This window comes from Oncorhynchus nerka, linkage group LG19 (genome assembly GCF_034236695.1).
Source record: "Oncorhynchus nerka isolate Pitt River linkage group LG19, Oner_Uvic_2.0, whole genome shotgun sequence".
NCBI classification, from domain to species: domain Eukaryota; kingdom Metazoa; phylum Chordata; class Actinopteri; order Salmoniformes; family Salmonidae; genus Oncorhynchus; species Oncorhynchus nerka.
In genome coordinates this window covers 32,008,282-32,024,751 of record NC_088414.1, presented here as the reverse complement: position 1 = coordinate 32,024,751, position 16,470 = coordinate 32,008,282, and the positions used below count along the sequence as shown (strand labels likewise).

At 43.6% G+C, this 16,470-nt stretch overlaps 1 protein-coding gene across 4 annotated transcripts; it reads left to right on the top strand.

The window, feature by feature from the left end:
• Positions 1-7,627: 7,627 nt before the first annotated feature.
• Positions 7,628-14,796, top strand: LOC115101411 (serine/arginine repetitive matrix protein 1-like). 4 transcript variants are annotated; one of them, XM_029620877.2, is made up of 9 exons: positions 7,628-7,814; positions 8,740-8,801; positions 8,979-9,740; positions 10,070-10,717; positions 12,995-13,125; positions 13,242-13,347; positions 13,570-13,633; positions 13,850-13,951; positions 14,142-14,796. In XM_029620877.2, exons 1-9 carry the CDS (start codon positions 7,767-7,769, stop codon positions 14,280-14,282), a joined length of 2,064 nt encoding a protein of 687 aa, XP_029476737.1. In that variant the 5' UTR covers positions 7,628-7,766; the 3' UTR covers positions 14,283-14,796. The 4 variants fall into 4 exon arrangements, with proteins under 4 accessions (XP_029476737.1, XP_029476736.1, XP_029476739.1 ...); XM_029620876.2 differs by having other exon boundaries at positions 7,628-7,850; XM_029620879.2 differs by having other exon boundaries at positions 7,757-7,903.
• Positions 14,797-16,470: the final 1,674 nt, after the last annotated feature.

The following is a 16,470-nucleotide window of genomic DNA, read 5'->3' as shown; positions in this document are numbered from 1 at the left end:
GGCTACCACAGCATTCTGCAGTGATACGCCATCCCATCTGGTTTGGGCTTAGTGGGACTATCATTTTTTTTCCAACAGGACAATGACCAAACACAACTTCAGGCTATTTGACCAAGAAGGAGAGTGATTGAGTGCTGCATCAAATGATCTGGCCTCCATAATCACCCGACATCAACCAAATCGAGATGGTTTGGGATAAGTTGGACAACAGAGTGAAGGAAAAGCAGCCAACAAGTGCTCAGCATATGTGGGAACTCCTTCAAGACTGTTGAAAAGCATTCCAGTTGAAGCTGGTTAAGAGAATGCCAAGAGTGTGCAAAGCTCTCATTGAGGCAAAGGGTGACTATTTGAAGAATCTCAAATATAACATATATTTTAATTTGTTTAACACTTTTTTGGTTACTACATGATTCCATATGTGTTATTTCATAGTTTTGATGTCTCAATATTATTCTACAATGTAGAACATAGTACAAATAAAGAAAACCCCTTGAACAAGTAGGTGTTCTAAAACGTTTGACTGGTAGTGTATATATATATTTTTTAATTAATTATCACATTTACATAAGTATTCAAACCATTTACTCAGTACTTTGTTGAAGCACCTTTGTCAGCAATTACAGCCTTGAGTCTTCTTAGGTATTATCTCAGGTAACTGAGCTAAACAACTACCGCCCTGTAGCACTCACTTCCGTCATCATGAAGTGCTTTACATTTACATTTACATTTAAGTCATTTAGCAGACGCTCTTATCCAGAGCGACTTACAAATTGGTGCGTTCACCTTATTGAGAGACTAGTCAAGGACCATATCAACTCCACCCTACCTGACACCCTAGACCCACTCCAATTTGCTTACCACCCCAATAGGTCCACAGACGACGCAATCGCAACAACACTGCACACTGCCCTAACCCATCTGGACAAGAGGAATACCTATGTGAGAATGCTGTTCATCGACTACAGCTCAGCATTTAACACCATAGTACCCTGCAAACTCATCATCAAGACTCTGGGTCTCGACCCCGCCCTGTGCAACTCGTTACTGGACTTCCTGACTTGCTGCCCCCAGGTGGTGAGGGTAGGTAACAACATCTCCACCCTGCTGATCCTCAACACTGGGGTCCCACAAGGGTGCGTTCTGAACCCTCTCCTGTACTCCCTGTTCACCCACGACTGCGTGGCCATGCACGCCTCCAACTCAATCATCAAGTTTGCGGACGACACTACAGTGGTAGGCTTGATTACCAACAACGACGAAACGGCCTACAGGGAGGAGGTGAGGGCCCTCAGAGTGTGGTGTCAGGAAAATAACCTCACACTCAACGTCAACAAAACAAAGGAGATGATTGTGGACTTCAGGAAACAGCAGAGGGAGCACCCCCCATCCATCCCAGAGGGTAGTAAGTTTTAAGTTCCTCTGCGTACACATCACGGACAAACTGAATTGGTCCACCCACACAGACAGCGTGGTGAAGAAGGCGCCGCGCGGCCTCTTCAACCTCAGGAGGCTGAAGAAATTTGGCTTGTCACCAAAAGCACTCACAAACTTCTACAGATGCACAATGGAGAGTATCCTGTCAGGCTGTATCACCGCCTGGTACGGCAACTGCTCCGCCCACAACCGTAAGGATCTCCAGAGGGTAGTGAGGTCTGCACAACGCATCACCGGGGGCAAACTACCTGCCCTCCAGGACACCTACACCACCCGATGTCACAGGAAGGCCATAAAGATCTTCAAGGACAACAACCACCCGAGTCACTGCCTGTTCACCCCGCTATCATCCAGAAGGCAAGGTCAGTACAGGTGCATCAAAGCATCAAAGCAGGGACCGAGAGACTGAAAAACAGCTTCTATCTCAAGGCCATCAGACTGTTAAACAGCCACCACTAACATTGAGTGGCTGCTGCCAACATACTGACTCAACTCCAGCCAGTTTAATAATGGAAATTGATGGAAAAAATGTTTCACTAGCCACTTTAAACAATGCCACTTAATATAATGTTTACATACCCTACATTACTCATCTCATATGTACGTATATGAATATACTGTACTCTATATCATCTACTGTATCTTTATGTAATACATGTATTACTAGCCACTTTAAACTATGCCACTTTGTTGACATACCCTACATTACTCATCTCATATGTATATACTGTACTCGATACCATCTACTGCATCTTGCCTATGCCGTTCTGTACCATCACTCATTCATATATCTTTATGTACATATTCTTTATCCCTTTACACTTGTGTAAAAGCATTTAGGAATAAGCATTTCGCTACACTTGCATTAACATCTGCTAACCATGTGTATGTGACAAATAACATTTGATTTGATTTGTATGACGCTACAAGCTTGGCACCCCTGTATTTGGGGAGTTTCTCCCATTCTTCTCTGCAGATCCTCTCAAGCTCTGTCAGGTTGGATGAGGAGCGTTGCTGCACAGCTATTTTCAGGCCTCTCCAGAGATGTTTGATCGGGTTCAAGTCCAGCTCTGGCTGGACCACCCAACTAAATTCAGAGACCAGTCCAGAAGCCACTCCTGCGTTGTCTTGGCTGTGTGCTTAAGGTCGTTGTCCTGTTGGAAGGTGAACCTTCGCCACAGTCTAAGGTCCTGAGCGCTCTGCAGCAGGTTTTCATTAAGGATCTCTCTGTACTTTGCTCCGTTCATGTGGGAAGGCTTGTGAACTATATTGCCATTGTATCTGAGAGGAGGAGAGACATTTACGACGAAATGTGAGGTATATAAACCAATGTACATTGTATTATGACGAGAGCTCTCGAAAATAAACGCTACTAATTAATTATGAGACTGGTCTCTGTCCATTTTATGCAAATAAGTATCTTACAAATTCTTAGAAACGAGTGTTTTAATTGAACATATAGGAAATAAATTCCTCTAACAGGAAGGTTATCTCATCCCCACAGAGGAACTCTGGAGCTCTGTCAGAGTGAACATTGGGTTCTTTGTCATCTCCCTGACCAAGGCCCTTCTCCCCCTGATTGCTCAGTTTGGCCGGGCAGCCAACTCTAGTCTTGGTGGTTCAAAACATCTTCCATTTAAGAATGATGGAGGCCACTGTATTCTTGGGGACCTTTAATGCTGCAGAAATTTTGGGTACCCTTCCCCAGATCTGTGCCTTGACACAATCCTGTTTCAAAGCTCTATGGACAATTCCTTCAATCTCATGGCTTGGTTTTTGCTCTGACATGTACTGTCAAATGTTCGAGCTTATATAGACAGGTATGTGCTTTTCCAAATCATGTCCAATCAATTGAATTTACTGAAAGGGGGACTCCAATCAAGTTGTAGAAACATCATAATGATGATCAATGGAAACAGGATGCAACTGAGCTCAATTTCAAGTCTCAGCAGTCTGAACACTTAAAGTTGAAGTCGGAAGTTTACCTACACTTAGGTCATTAAAACAAATTGTTCAACCACTCCACTAATTTCTTGTTAACAAACTATAGTTTGGGCAAGTCAGTTAGGATATTTACTTTGTGCACGACACAAGGGGGTCAAATGTTACATACACTAAGTTGACTGTGCCTTTAAACAGCTTGGAAAATTCCAGAAAATTATGTCATGGCTTTAGAAGCTTCTGATAGGCTAATTGACATAATTTGTGTCAATTGGAGGTTTACCTGTGGATGTATTTCAAGGCCTACCTTCAAACTCAGTGCCACTTTGCTTGACATCATGGGAAAATAAAAATAAAAAATCTAAGAAATCAGCTAAGACCTCAGAAAAGAAATTGTCGACCTCCACAAGTCTGGTTCATCCTTGGGAGCAATTTCCAAATGCCCGAAGGTACCAAGTTCATCTGTACAAACAATAGTACGCAAGTATAAACACCATGGGACCACGCAGCCATCATAATGCTCAGGAAGAAGATGCGTTCTGTCTCCTAGAGATGAACATACTTCGGTGCGAAAAGTGAAAATCAATCCCAGAACAACAGCAAAGGCCCTTGTGAAGATGCTGGAGGAAACAGGTACAAAGTATCTATATCCACAGTAAAACAAGCTCTATATCGACATAACCTGAAAGGCCGCTCAGCAAGGAAGAAGCCACTGCTCCAAAACCGCCATAAAAAAGCCAGACTATGGTTTGCAACTGCACATGGGGACAAAGATTGTACTTTTTGGAGAAATGTCCTGTATGGTGGATGGTATAAGAAAACCCACTTTGTCTATATTATTGTTTTTTTCTGAGTCTCTCCCTTCTCATGTAAAGCTATGCTTTTGTGCACAAGCCCCTCCAGTGTTATAAACATAAATTATTTGGGCATGTATCAAGTGTATGCAGACGGGAATAATATTGTATGCCAGCTGAGGTTACATGTTGCAACTGTGGTGGTGAACGTGAGCCTGAGTCCCCGGATTTCCCTGTTAGGGTGAAGGAGACAGAGGTGACGAGAATAAGGGCTGTCCAGCGTGTCTCCTATCTGGAGGCAGTGAGAAGAGTGGAAGGAGCGAGTGGAGTTGAAGACTCAATGGTAATTGGAACTGCACCAATGAATGTTTCTCGGCAATCAAGGGATCCTGATATATTACATGAAAAAGGTGGACTTTGTAGAATTTATTGCAATGGTCATAAACTGCATAGCAAAAACAATGAAGAAATCAGAGAAAATTTTAATTATTGTGAGTGCAGCAGATCGCTTTTTGGGACTCAGCGAGTTTAGAGTTGAGGCATTGCAAAAATTATTGTGAAATAATCTTCGCTCCTCACAAATAATCCTGATAGGTATCAGTCTGGTATTTTCTGTAATGACCTTAGTGGTCACTATCTTACAGCCTGTGTTCGTAATGCTTGTTCAGTGAAACGACCTGTCCTGATTTGTAATAACGCTTGCTAAAAAACCTTCATGAGCAATCCTTCCTTCATGACCTGACCTCCTGTTAATTGGTATAGAATCAGCTTGATCCCCTCTGTCGGAGACGCTTAGGACCTTTTTTAATATTTTCAGTGGTATTGTTAAACGCCACCCATAAAGAAAATGAGAATTAATAACAGGTTCAGCCCCTGATTCGACCGTGATCTGGCAGAGTTACTTCACCTCAAGAATTAAATTTGGTGAAAGGCTCGGCACACGCATACTCAGGCTGACTGGCTCTCGTTCAGGCAAATAAGATATAAGTGCACTCATGCTATCTGGAAGGCCAAGGTTAGTTACTTTAAGGAGACGTTCTGCCCATGTCCCTTAATGTTGATGATGTGGTTGTTACTGACAAGGAGCACATGACTGAGCTGTAATCACCACTTCATTAAGCCAGGATTCCTATTTGACTCAGCCATGCCTCCTTGCCCGTCCAACATTTCCTCATATCCCACCTTTCTAATGCGACTAGCCCAGATGCTCCTCCCTCTTTTCCCCTGCCCCGCTACAAAGTTTCTCCCTGCAGGTGGTCACTGAGTCCGAGGTGCTAAAGGAGCTCCTTAAACTTGACCCCAAAAAAACATCTGGGTCAGATGGTTTAGACCCTTTCTTCTTTATAGTTGCTTCCCCTATCATCACCAATCCTATATCTGACCTTTTTAACCAGTCTCTCCTCTCTGGAGAGGTTCCCATTGCTTGGAAGGCAGCCACGGTGCGTCCTTTATTTAAAGGGGGAGATCAAGCTGATCCTAACTGTTATTGGCCAATTTCTATTTTACCCTGTTTATCAAAAGTGTTGGAAAAAAACTTGTCAAAAATCAACTGACTGCCTTTCTTATTGTCTATAGTATTCTCTCTGGTATGAAATCTGGTTTCCTCTTAGGTTATGGATGTGTCACTGCAACCTTAAAGGTCCTAAATTATGTCACCATTACACTTGATTCTAAGCAATGGTGTGCTGCCATTTTTATTGACTTGGACAAAGCTTTTGATACTGTAGACCATTCCATTCATGTGGGCCTGCTAAGGAGTTTTGGTATCTCTGAGGGGCCTTTAGCCTAGTTTGCTAACTACCTCTCTCAAAGAGTGCAGTGTATAAAGCCAGAAAATCTGCTGTCTCAGCCACTGCCTGTCACCAAGGGAGTACGCCAAGGCTAAATCCTAGGCCCCATGCTCTTCTCAATTTACATCAACAACATAGCTCAGGCAGTAGGAAGCTCTCTCATCCATTTATATGCAGATGATGCAGTCTTATACTCAGCTGGCCCCTCCCCGGGTGTTGTGTTAAACACTATACAACAAAGCTTTCTTAGTGTCCAACCAGCTTTCTCTTCCCTTAACTTTGCTCTTAGCACCTTCAAAACAAGGGCCATGTGGTTTGGTAAGAGGAATGCCACTCTCCCCACCTGTGTGATTACGACCTCTGAGGGTTTAGAGCAAGTACTTGGGAGTATGGCTAGACTGTCCTTCTCTCAGCACATATCAAAGCTGCAGGCTATGGTTAAATCTACACTTGGTTTCCTCTATCGTAATCGCTCCTCTTTCACTCCAGCTGCCAAACTAACCCTGATTCAGATGACCATCCTACCCAAGCTAGATTTTGGAGACGTAATTTATAGATCTGCAGGTAAGGGTGCTCTCGAGCGGCTAGATGTTCTTTACCATTCGGCCATCAGATCTGCCACCACTGCTCCTTATAGGACACATCACTGCACTCTATACTCCTCTGTAAACATCTCTGTATACCTGTTGCAAGACCCACTGGATGATGCTTATTTATAAACCCCTCTTAGGCCTCACTACTCCGTTTCTGAGAAACCTACTGCAGCCATCTTCCTCCACATACAACACCCATTCTGCCAGTCACATTCTGTTAAAGGTCCCCAAAGCACAAACATCCTTGGGTCGCTCCTCTTTACAGTTCGCTGCAGCTAGCAACTGGAACGAGCTGCAAAAAACACTCAAACTGGACGGTTTTATCTCCATCTCTTTGTTCAAAGACTCAATCATGGACACTCTTACTCACAGTTGTGGCTGCTTCATGTGATGTATTGTTGTCTCTACCTTCTTGCCCTTTGGGCTGTTGTCTGTGTCCAATAATGTTTATACCATGTTGTGGTGCTGCCATGTTGTGTTGCTACCATGTTGTTGTCATATTGTGTTGCTATCATGCTGTGTTGTCATGTGTTGTTGTCATGCTATGTTGTTATAATACGTCTCTCTTTATGTACTGTTGTGGTGTCTCTTTTGTTGTGATGTGTGTTTTGTCCTATTTTTTTTATTTTATAAATCCGTCCCCCTGTCCCCGCAGGAGGCCTTTTGGTAGGCCATCATAAATAAGAATTTGTTCTGAACTGACTTGCCTAGGTAAATAAAGGTTAACTAAAATAAGATAAAAGTGACTTGAATTGGAAGGTGACAGAAGGTATAGAATGGATTTTTTTTTATGTGTGTATTTTGTATGATGTCAGCTTTCCCACTTTTTTACTACAATGGATATTTTTTCTATAGGACCGCCATAACACCATAGAAGAAGAAAGTTTCTGAGTGACCGTTTACGCAAAGATGTTAATAATTAAACCAAGATAAACCACAACACATCGTTTCAAATGGGAACAAGTGAGTAAGAGTGGGCGGAACAAGAAAGGAGGTTGGCAGTGCTAATCACAATTTAGCGAGATTCTATTGGAGTCTTTCCGTTAGGGGACGCCTACTCTGAAGTGCGCGTGTGCAATAACTCAATTCGCCTTTGCACTCCTATACAACGCAATTCGTTTTTTTCCTTTGGCAAATGGTACATTTGACAAAAATTAGTCCACTCTGTTTTGGGAACTGAAAACTGTATTGAGATCAGATGTTTAATCGACGAGATGATTAGCAGGACGTCGGCCAAAATTCATCTCGTTCCATCTTCTGTAGTGAGTGTAAACGCCAAGCGGATTGCTTCACATCTGGTGAAATATGTCTCATTGTTCTAACTGTGCCTCAAGCGTTTGCAGCACTGAGGGTTAGTTATACAAATATTTGGCTGGGTATAATAAGATTTGCAGCGGCACACCCTCCACCAAATCTTTTTTTGTTGTTGCACATTTCTATGTCATTTAACTTTAGTACAGTATTTTCGTTTCGACGGATCTGACTGTAGAAGAACGAAGGCGTTTAGTGTCGGTTACAAAATTGAAAGGTAAATTACTATTAAAATGTCCCATTACAAACAACTAGTTTTACGTGGTGGTATGCAAATCAACTTTAAAGAGACGTCGCTAGCTGGTAGCTAGTTTAGCTAGCGAGAACGTACAGTGTAACACTGGCCTCTTAAATTATATTCAATAACAGATGGCTATTTAATCATGTAAACCGCAACGTTTGTTTATTAACGCGAGCCAACTAATGTTAGTTGACTTAGTTAGCTAGGTGGACTTGTTTTGCGAGACGATATCAAAATATAACGTTACTGATATAATATGGCCTACTGTAGTGGAAGTTGTTTGGTACACTGCGTTTAGTCATAACATCATCCCACATTTCCCCCCACTCGTAGATCTAAATTTTTATCAGATGACGAACTACTTTTTATAGCAACTGTTACATAACCTTACAGCTGTAACTAGCTAATTAGATGGATATATTATTCGCACAGTTCTGACAACCCGGGGTAGCTAACGTTAACTAGCTAACAAGCTACCGGCTAACATGTGCCCTTTTAAAATGGCCGCACGGGTCGTGTGTGTCACGTCAGTAGCTAACTAGCTATAGTTTCGCAAAATCGGCTAGCTAGTTAGGCATATTTTTACCACTAACTGGCACCTCTGTCAATGCAAAAACGTTATTTATTGTCTGCAGATTATTCAGTGTATCCCAAAGATGGTCAGACCTTACTCCGGACCTCCTCGGTTCAAACCCAGGTATGTGCAGAGTTACAACAAAAGGGGCAGTGTATACTAATTAATAATTGGAGATGTCAATTAATTTGGATTTTAGTCTATTTTACTTGTGTAGATTAGATATGGCTAATGATATAAATAACATGAATTGTGTGGGTGTTTCAAGTTTCTTCAAGACTTTGTTTTGTTATTCAACAGGCCCTACTCTGATGGCTACAACATGCCACATGAAGAGAATTACAGCCCCCACCCCAGGAGTCAGAGAGGATTCCGGGGCCACTCAGGAAAGGTCCCTCCAAGCTGGAGAGATTCCAGAGGCAGAGGACGTGCTCACTTTGCCAAAAGGCCCCCACTGATGGGAGAACGGAGACCCCCACTGATGGGAGAACGGAGACCCCCACTGATGGGAGAACGGAGGCCCCCACTGATGGGAGAACAGAGGGAGCGACCTTTCAATCAGTGGAGGTCCCAAAACCAGGATTCCTTCAACACATACCCCTCCCAAACGGAGCCCCATCATGGCCACCGGAGGCCTTCTCCTTCCGGGCCAAACCGTCCCCCCCCAGCTCAGCATAGGTCCTCCCCGCATACTCCTGGACAAGGGCCCCAGGGCCAGAGGGGTGCACTTATCCATGGAAACCACTCAGGTTACAGATCCCCCTCACCACGCCATTATCATAACCAACCTCCTGACAGGAGGCCACAACCCTCACAGTCCCCCCACAGTTCCTTCAGGGGCCCTCACAAGCGCCCAAGTCCGTCTCACGAAGAGGACAGGAACTGGGGTGTCCGGCCGCCTTATAGTCCCAGGGAGAGGCAGTTTGAGCGCCCAGGTCGCGGGGGGATGCGCTGGAATGGGCCAGGGCCCATTCCCCGACCACACAATGGTGAACGTGGGCCCTCTGGCTCCCCCCAGAGAAATCCACGGGATTTTCATGGCAGAGGTCCTTATCCAGAGAGGTACAGGAGTGAAGATACAGTATGGGCTGGGTAATATAAATGGAGGGGAAAAGTGTAAACTCACGTAGTCCTCTGCGTCAGAGGTCAAAATTATCGTTCAGTATTACAATGCTGATAAACAGTAAAATGCAGTGATCTGATGTTATTACACTACTAGTCACCTGCCACTGGAAAGTATATGCTCTCTGAAGGTTTTACTCTCCTACCTGTATCATGGCAGAATGGTGAAGGGGCAGCATAAAGGAAAGCTAAACCTCCGTTTCCCACTTCGCACGATAATGGATCTTCCAATGTAATCATTTTTTGTATTGTTTGTGATGGATGTGCAGGTGGTCTGCTGAGCGAGATCCCAGGCAGCAGCATGGAGTGGTGGGAAGGGAGCGGGAGGGCAGCGGACGCCGCAGCGCTGAGTGGGCACAGGAAGGCAGCCCTCACCACCCTCCCCACAGATCCACCACATGGAAAGGAGGTTGGTCGTCCTCCTCTTTCCAAGAGAACAGCCCTCAGGCAAGGCCAAGTGGACCACCACACAAGAGGAAGTTCCAGGAGCGTGGGATCCCTCCTGCAGGCCCTGATGTGGAGCATGGTCACCCAAAGCGCCCTCGCAGAGAGATTCCACATTACTTCAACACCCCTAGGGGATTTGGCGGCCGTCCCTTGTCATTCAGGGACAAGAGTCGTTTGCTGAAGGGGCGTAAAATGAGAGCAGAGTCGGTGATGAGGCTCAAAGTACCTCCACCTCAGCCCCAAGGAGCAGAGATCCATGAAGAGGAAGGGCCTCATACGTCCAGGGGAACTGCGCCATCCAAGTTTGCTCTTCGGAGGGAGCGTTTCCAAGCAAACGCTGGCCCACTGAGGAAGAGGCCGATGCCCCATCAATCACCCCCCAACCCAGAAGCCAATTCAACCAAGTCTTCCAGGGACTCAGAGTCACAGAAGGAACAAGTGGACTCTCAGCGAGCCTTGAGCACACACAGGTACGGTATCTTCCTTCTCACTCTGGGAGCAGGGGCGTGATGATGTTTAGAAGGTCAATCTTCAAAGATATCTGAATATGAAGGGAATGCCAACTTACAGCCATTTTCCTGTGATGGAGGAAATGGAGTTACAGTGATGTCCTGTATCAGTTAAGTTTTGAAATCAAATATCCAAAGACCTCTGGGGTTGCACTTTCAAGTGTGCTGGCAGTGTACAAAATAATTCACAACAAGGGATTGTTCTGGGCGCCAGTCATTCAAAGTTGAATTAATATCTGCCTATTCGATACAATGTCATTGAAAGATACTAGAAAATCTCTGTGTTTTGCGAGACCTGTCCCTCTGTGGTGCTATTGGGGTCTGAAGCTAGAGGTGCGCTGAGGAGCTTCTAGAGGTGCTCTTCTCTGACCAAGTGGAAAAGTTGAAGAAACATTCTCACGATGCCAGACACAACAGAAGTTCAAAAGAACAGTTCATACATGAAGAGGACTGCTAATAAGAGAACTGAGGACATTCCCTTTAAATCAGCTGAAATGCCACAGTCGTTTCACACCAACATGCATGACTCATAGGAAAGGAGGAGATTTATGTTGATCACCAGATAGAAGGCTCTGAAACTGGAAGCTGTCATACTGGTTCGGGTTACACAATCTGTCAGTTTGAGCAATAACATTCAAATGGCAAATGAATATGCACCAGCTTCCATGAAGATGATGTCTTGAGGAACTTTGGGGAAAATGCATGATACTACCACTGGCAACAACGGGACAAGCGGCAAGAGGAGAGGACGATGCCATTCATTATTTATTTTTTAAACAACAAAAAAACATTTGAATAATTTGGCAGACCACTATCCAGTGATTTTACAGTAGTGAGTGCATCAATTCTCATACTTTTTCATACTGGTCCCCCATGGGAACTAAACCCACAACCCTGGCCAAGTGCCACACGCTACCAACTGAGACAATTGGGACCTTACGCTGTGATAATACATAGATCATACAATACTACTTTTAATTCTTAGACACAGAATGCAGACGTGCAGTTGACTCTATCTAAAAAAAATGATGAATTACTCCCCAAATGAACAATTTGACCTTCAAGAAGCAAACTGACGACTGAAGAGATAATGGACCACACCTCTGTACATTAACAGCACACTGAACTTCATCTGGCTAGGCCAGTGAACAGTGGACTTTTTCTGCATGCAAGAATACATCAAATCTGTGTCTATACAGAACATTAGCAGTGGACTACAGTTCTCTACACTACGCAGTGGATCTAATCTCTACACTGCAAGTTTTGCAGAGGATGGCAGCCTTACAAGTACAACAATTGGAATGTTTACAAGCAAACAATGGATTCCATTCATACAAAGTGCAAGCTGCGTTACAACAATTGCTCTGTATGGCTTGTTTATTCAAGCGTACTAAGTTTTGACTGAAGATGTACAAGTGGAACACTGACCACCTCGAGCTGAATTCCTCACACTACTTTCACCAGACAGGATGCAAGATTACAAGATAATCCCCCTTTGAAATTGAATGCCCAGGGTTTGAAGAGGAGTTTAGATTTGGAAGCTGAGACTGACCTTAACGAAGACTAGTAAGGATGAACTAAAGATCAACAGGGAAATCATGGATAGATGGACCATTTGGTTGAACAGATTAGACGCTCATCTCCCTTTTTCATCATTATTTCAATAGTAAGTGGAGAGAATTGACAGCCTTTCGAGTCCAGCTTCAAGTGAAAATCTGGATAGCAAGAGACCAGTTCCTCAGAGCTTTCGGCAAACACTTTTCCATTCATGCGTGTCAATTTTCATTGTGAATTTGTGAGCAGCGCTACTGGGATGTCAGGTGGATTCGGGGTTCAGTGACAATACAACGTTAAGAAAACATGGACATTACGTGCTCTTTGTAAGTACCTGAGTGATGATCAGCTTTTATCCGTTTTTTTATTCCACATGTAGACCAATGGTCTTTCCTGAGTAATTATGTGAATTTAGCTTTTCCAACAGAACGCTGTCCTTTCTGTTTGTCTTTCCATGTCGGTCCATTTTTTGAGATTACATGTTTTTGTTCTACAGAATAAAATCATTTACATTTTCCAGGGCATTATTTAGACTGATGTAATTTTCACTTACAGGGCAACATCTAAAGATGATGCTAGTAGTAGTAATGTTCTGCTCCGCTGCTTACCTAACCTGGCCTCACAGGCTCCACTGATGGGATGCTCATCACTTGTAATTCTCTGTCTTGGCTGGTCCCGCTCCAGCCCTTCCTCTATAGACAAAAGGCTGGCTCGTGACCTAGTCGTTGTGTCCCAGTGGCAGGCACCTGGGACTAACTCAAGCTCAAAGGACAGCCCCCCAAGGGATAGAAGTAGGACACCAAAAAACAAAACTGGCAAGTGGCCCCTGATTTGGTTTGGTCTCATTTTGTGGGAATGCAATGTCTCTTGGTGAATTTAATATGATTCATTATGAGAATACCTCTTACTCACTCAACTCCTGACTTTTCAGAGCGCTATTACAATTCAGATGAACAACTTACGCTGAATGAACGCTTCTCTAAAATTCATGACTCCAGCCCTTCCCCTTCACCAAGAGACCGGAGATATGCGGAAAGGTAATCCACCAATATGAGAATCAATATAAAAGGTTTGATGTGAAGTGACTCTTATGATTGTATTGCATGGAATATAACCATTTGATTTGTTTAAATCTTGGTGCCTAGTGGTTATGGGTATTTTATAATGATGTGTCACACGATGGGTGTGGCTTCACACCAATAACTAGTTTCATTCAAGGTTATTTAGTCAGATAATTCACCTTTTCCTTGTTATTTTAGGCCAACGAACGTGCCACAGGAGAACCACAGACCTGAAAGACCCTTCAGGAAACCAGGACCACCGGTGAGAACTTCCTGATGGCTGGGTTCTTTGAAAGCTGAGTGTTCATAGCTTCAGTCTTGGGAGTGGGAACGTGTTTACTGTAATGAGTAGGCCGCCCAGGGATACAATATGTCGAATGTTGCCTCCCATACATTTTGGCAACCCCTGCGCAATTATATTTCTCGATAAACTCCCATTCCACCATGTATGCACATCCTTTACTCGTATGTCCCACAGAGATCGAGCTTCCGTCCCACTAGCCCAAATCGCAAACCAGGTCCTCCTCCTCAGAGAAGACCAGGCCCTGAACCGCCTGGTCCCTTTAGGAAGCCACTCATGGTATGTTGCATTTGTGAGCAGCTCCTATTATAACTTGTGGCCAGTAGGACTTGTCTTAGCCCACTGACTGTGTTCATGTGCCTCTTGGCCTTTTGAAAATGGAGGTAGTAATATCACGGGGATGAAGCTGTAGGTCACTGAAACTGCATTTCTGACCGGTGTTTGTTGAATTTCTTTCCCCCCTCTGTAGGGAGGCTTTGTGCCACGTCCTTTCTCTCAAAGGCCAGTGTTCAGGAAGAGCCAGAGCATCCTGTCCAAATACCGTAACATGCCGACGATGCGTCAACATGTACCCCCCCCCAACAGAGGGTCTAATTATCGCCGCTGGTGATCAAACTAGAGGGACCAAGGGCACAGTTCAGGGTTACACACCCTTTCCCCCTTGGCCTTGGGTTGCGTCTTTGTCCTGGACATGGTCCCCCAATGGAACTCTCCCTTGTCGTCAGGAGTACTTCAGAAAATGACAGTTGCACTGTTTATTTTTTGACTCTGTTTGCATAAGATGTGTTTAAATATACAGAATAGGCTTCCAGACTGGTTATTATGGACACTGTTTTTTTGATTTCACAACTGTTACACTTCTCGTATCATGCAAATGAAATTATGAAGATTTTACCTTTTTTATAGTTCCCAGTAGCACTTTTGTTTTCCCCCAGTGCTTAGAGAAACACTTTTTGCTGTAAAGTAGAAGCAGTCTTCAAGACGATTCCCCAAGGGCTGTTGAATATGATGCTCAGTCTAATTCTCAACCTGTAAAAACTACTGATGCCATCTTCAAGTCCTGCTCATTTCAACCTATGTACATTGTTTTGTTTAAGATATTGCAAATAAATGGCTCAACATGCCTTTTGTGAAATTGTCTGTTGTGCCGTAGGATACACAATAGAATTGGATCTATTGGATGTGTTTTCATAAGGACTGGGGAGATCTAGTTTGCATTTCACATTGCGTGTCACCAATTTCATAATGTCAAGGTTAATGTAAAATAGATGCTTTATTACTGGTCTCCCTTTACTCCAATAGAAGCTTAATGGGGGAAAAAATTGATCAGAATATAGCTGGGAATTCAATAGACTGATTCTCATTTATGAATACAATGATGTAGATGCTATATGTAAATCAAGTCTTCACATCAGATCTCTTTCAGAGCCTAGTGGTTAGAGCGTTGGGCCAGTAACCGAAAGGTTGCTGGATCGAGTCCCCGAGCTGACAAGGTCAAAATCTGTCGTTCTGCACCTGAACAAGGCAGTTAACCTACTGTTCCCCGGTAGGCTGTTATTGTAAATAAGAATTTGTTCTTAACTGACTTGCCTAGTTTAAGGTTAAATAAAATAAAATCGGGCTGCCTGTCTAAATGCAGGCAAGGCAAAACCTTGACAGATGTTAAAGACAAAAATGTACAGAGAAAGAATGAAATAGAAGGAAATGCGCTGAAGTGAGAGGTGTGGAGACAACTGTTCTCGGGTGTGCCGTAAATGCATTCCTTGAGGATCCCCAGTCTGACGAGCCATGGCGCTGTAGTGTAGGCTAGCCGTGTCCTTTCTTGTGATTGGTTGTACAATGTCACCATAAAAGGAGAGGACTGCAGGGGACCATTTGTTTTTATGGACAGAAAAGAGCAGAAGCTCAGCTATCCGATCAGGCCCATTGTCTATGTTGGACCGGTTGCATCCCAGAAGTGTCAAAGGTTTGACAGCTGAAGGAAGCTTGTGGGAATAACGGGTTATAGATGTATAGAACAGTAAGAATTTAAATAAAGGAGACAAAGGTACAAATACATTTCTTTACAGGTTTGCTACAAAGGTAACATTAGGTAGCAGGAGGGTTACAAGACCACCATCCACTTTTACTCTACGAAAAAAGATTGCTTTCAGAGTGCAGTATAACTGCAGAATGCTGAAAATACTGTGTCCAAAATATATATATATATTTTTACTGCAGTAATTTTGTAGTGTATTACTGTGCCACATTTGACTGCAGTGACTACTTTTACTGCTGTTTAAAAAATATTTTTTTTTTGGTAAGGGTGGAGTTAGTTCCACTTGGAGTGAGAATGGTATAACAAAGGACAGGTTATGGTTAAATATCATTAATTAAAATCCGACTCATTTTGGTAGACTGAGAGTCACATATCTCATCTCTGCATAATATACAAAAACTAATGATAAACTGGTTGCGCTTCATATTCCAATTCAACATCCAATCCAGCTTCCTCTTGACTTTTTCCATTCAAATTCAAACTCAAATTATGGAACTGACTTTGTGTTTTCATGGCATGCTGTATAGATCTCAGCACCCTGCTCTCCCCTCGGAGGATATTGGATAAACGTGTGTTTTCATGGCATGCTGTATAGATCTCAGCACCCTGCTCTCCCCTCGGAGGATATTGGATAAACGTGTTTTCAGGCATGTGTTTTCATGGCATGCTGTATAGATCTCAGCACCCTGCTCTCCCCTCGGAGGATATTGGATAAACGTGTGTTTTCATGGCATGCTGTATAGATCTCAGCACCCTGCTC

What these genes read in the sequence shown, in the direction of transcription:
- LOC115101411 (XM_029620876.2), top strand. Translation starts at nt 7,767, where the DNA reads ATGATTAGCAGGACGTCGGCCAAAATTCATCTCGTTCCATCTTCTGTA. An exon ending in AGAGGTCCTTATCCAGAGAG is followed by an intron (nt 9,741 to 10,069) that starts GTACAGGAGTGA and finishes ATGGATGTGCAG; the next exon opens with GTGGTCTGCTGAGCGAGATC. An exon ending in CCTTTAGGAAGCCACTCATG is followed by an intron (nt 13,952 to 14,141) that starts GTATGTTGCATT and finishes CCCCCTCTGTAG; the next exon opens with GGAGGCTTTGTGCCACGTCC.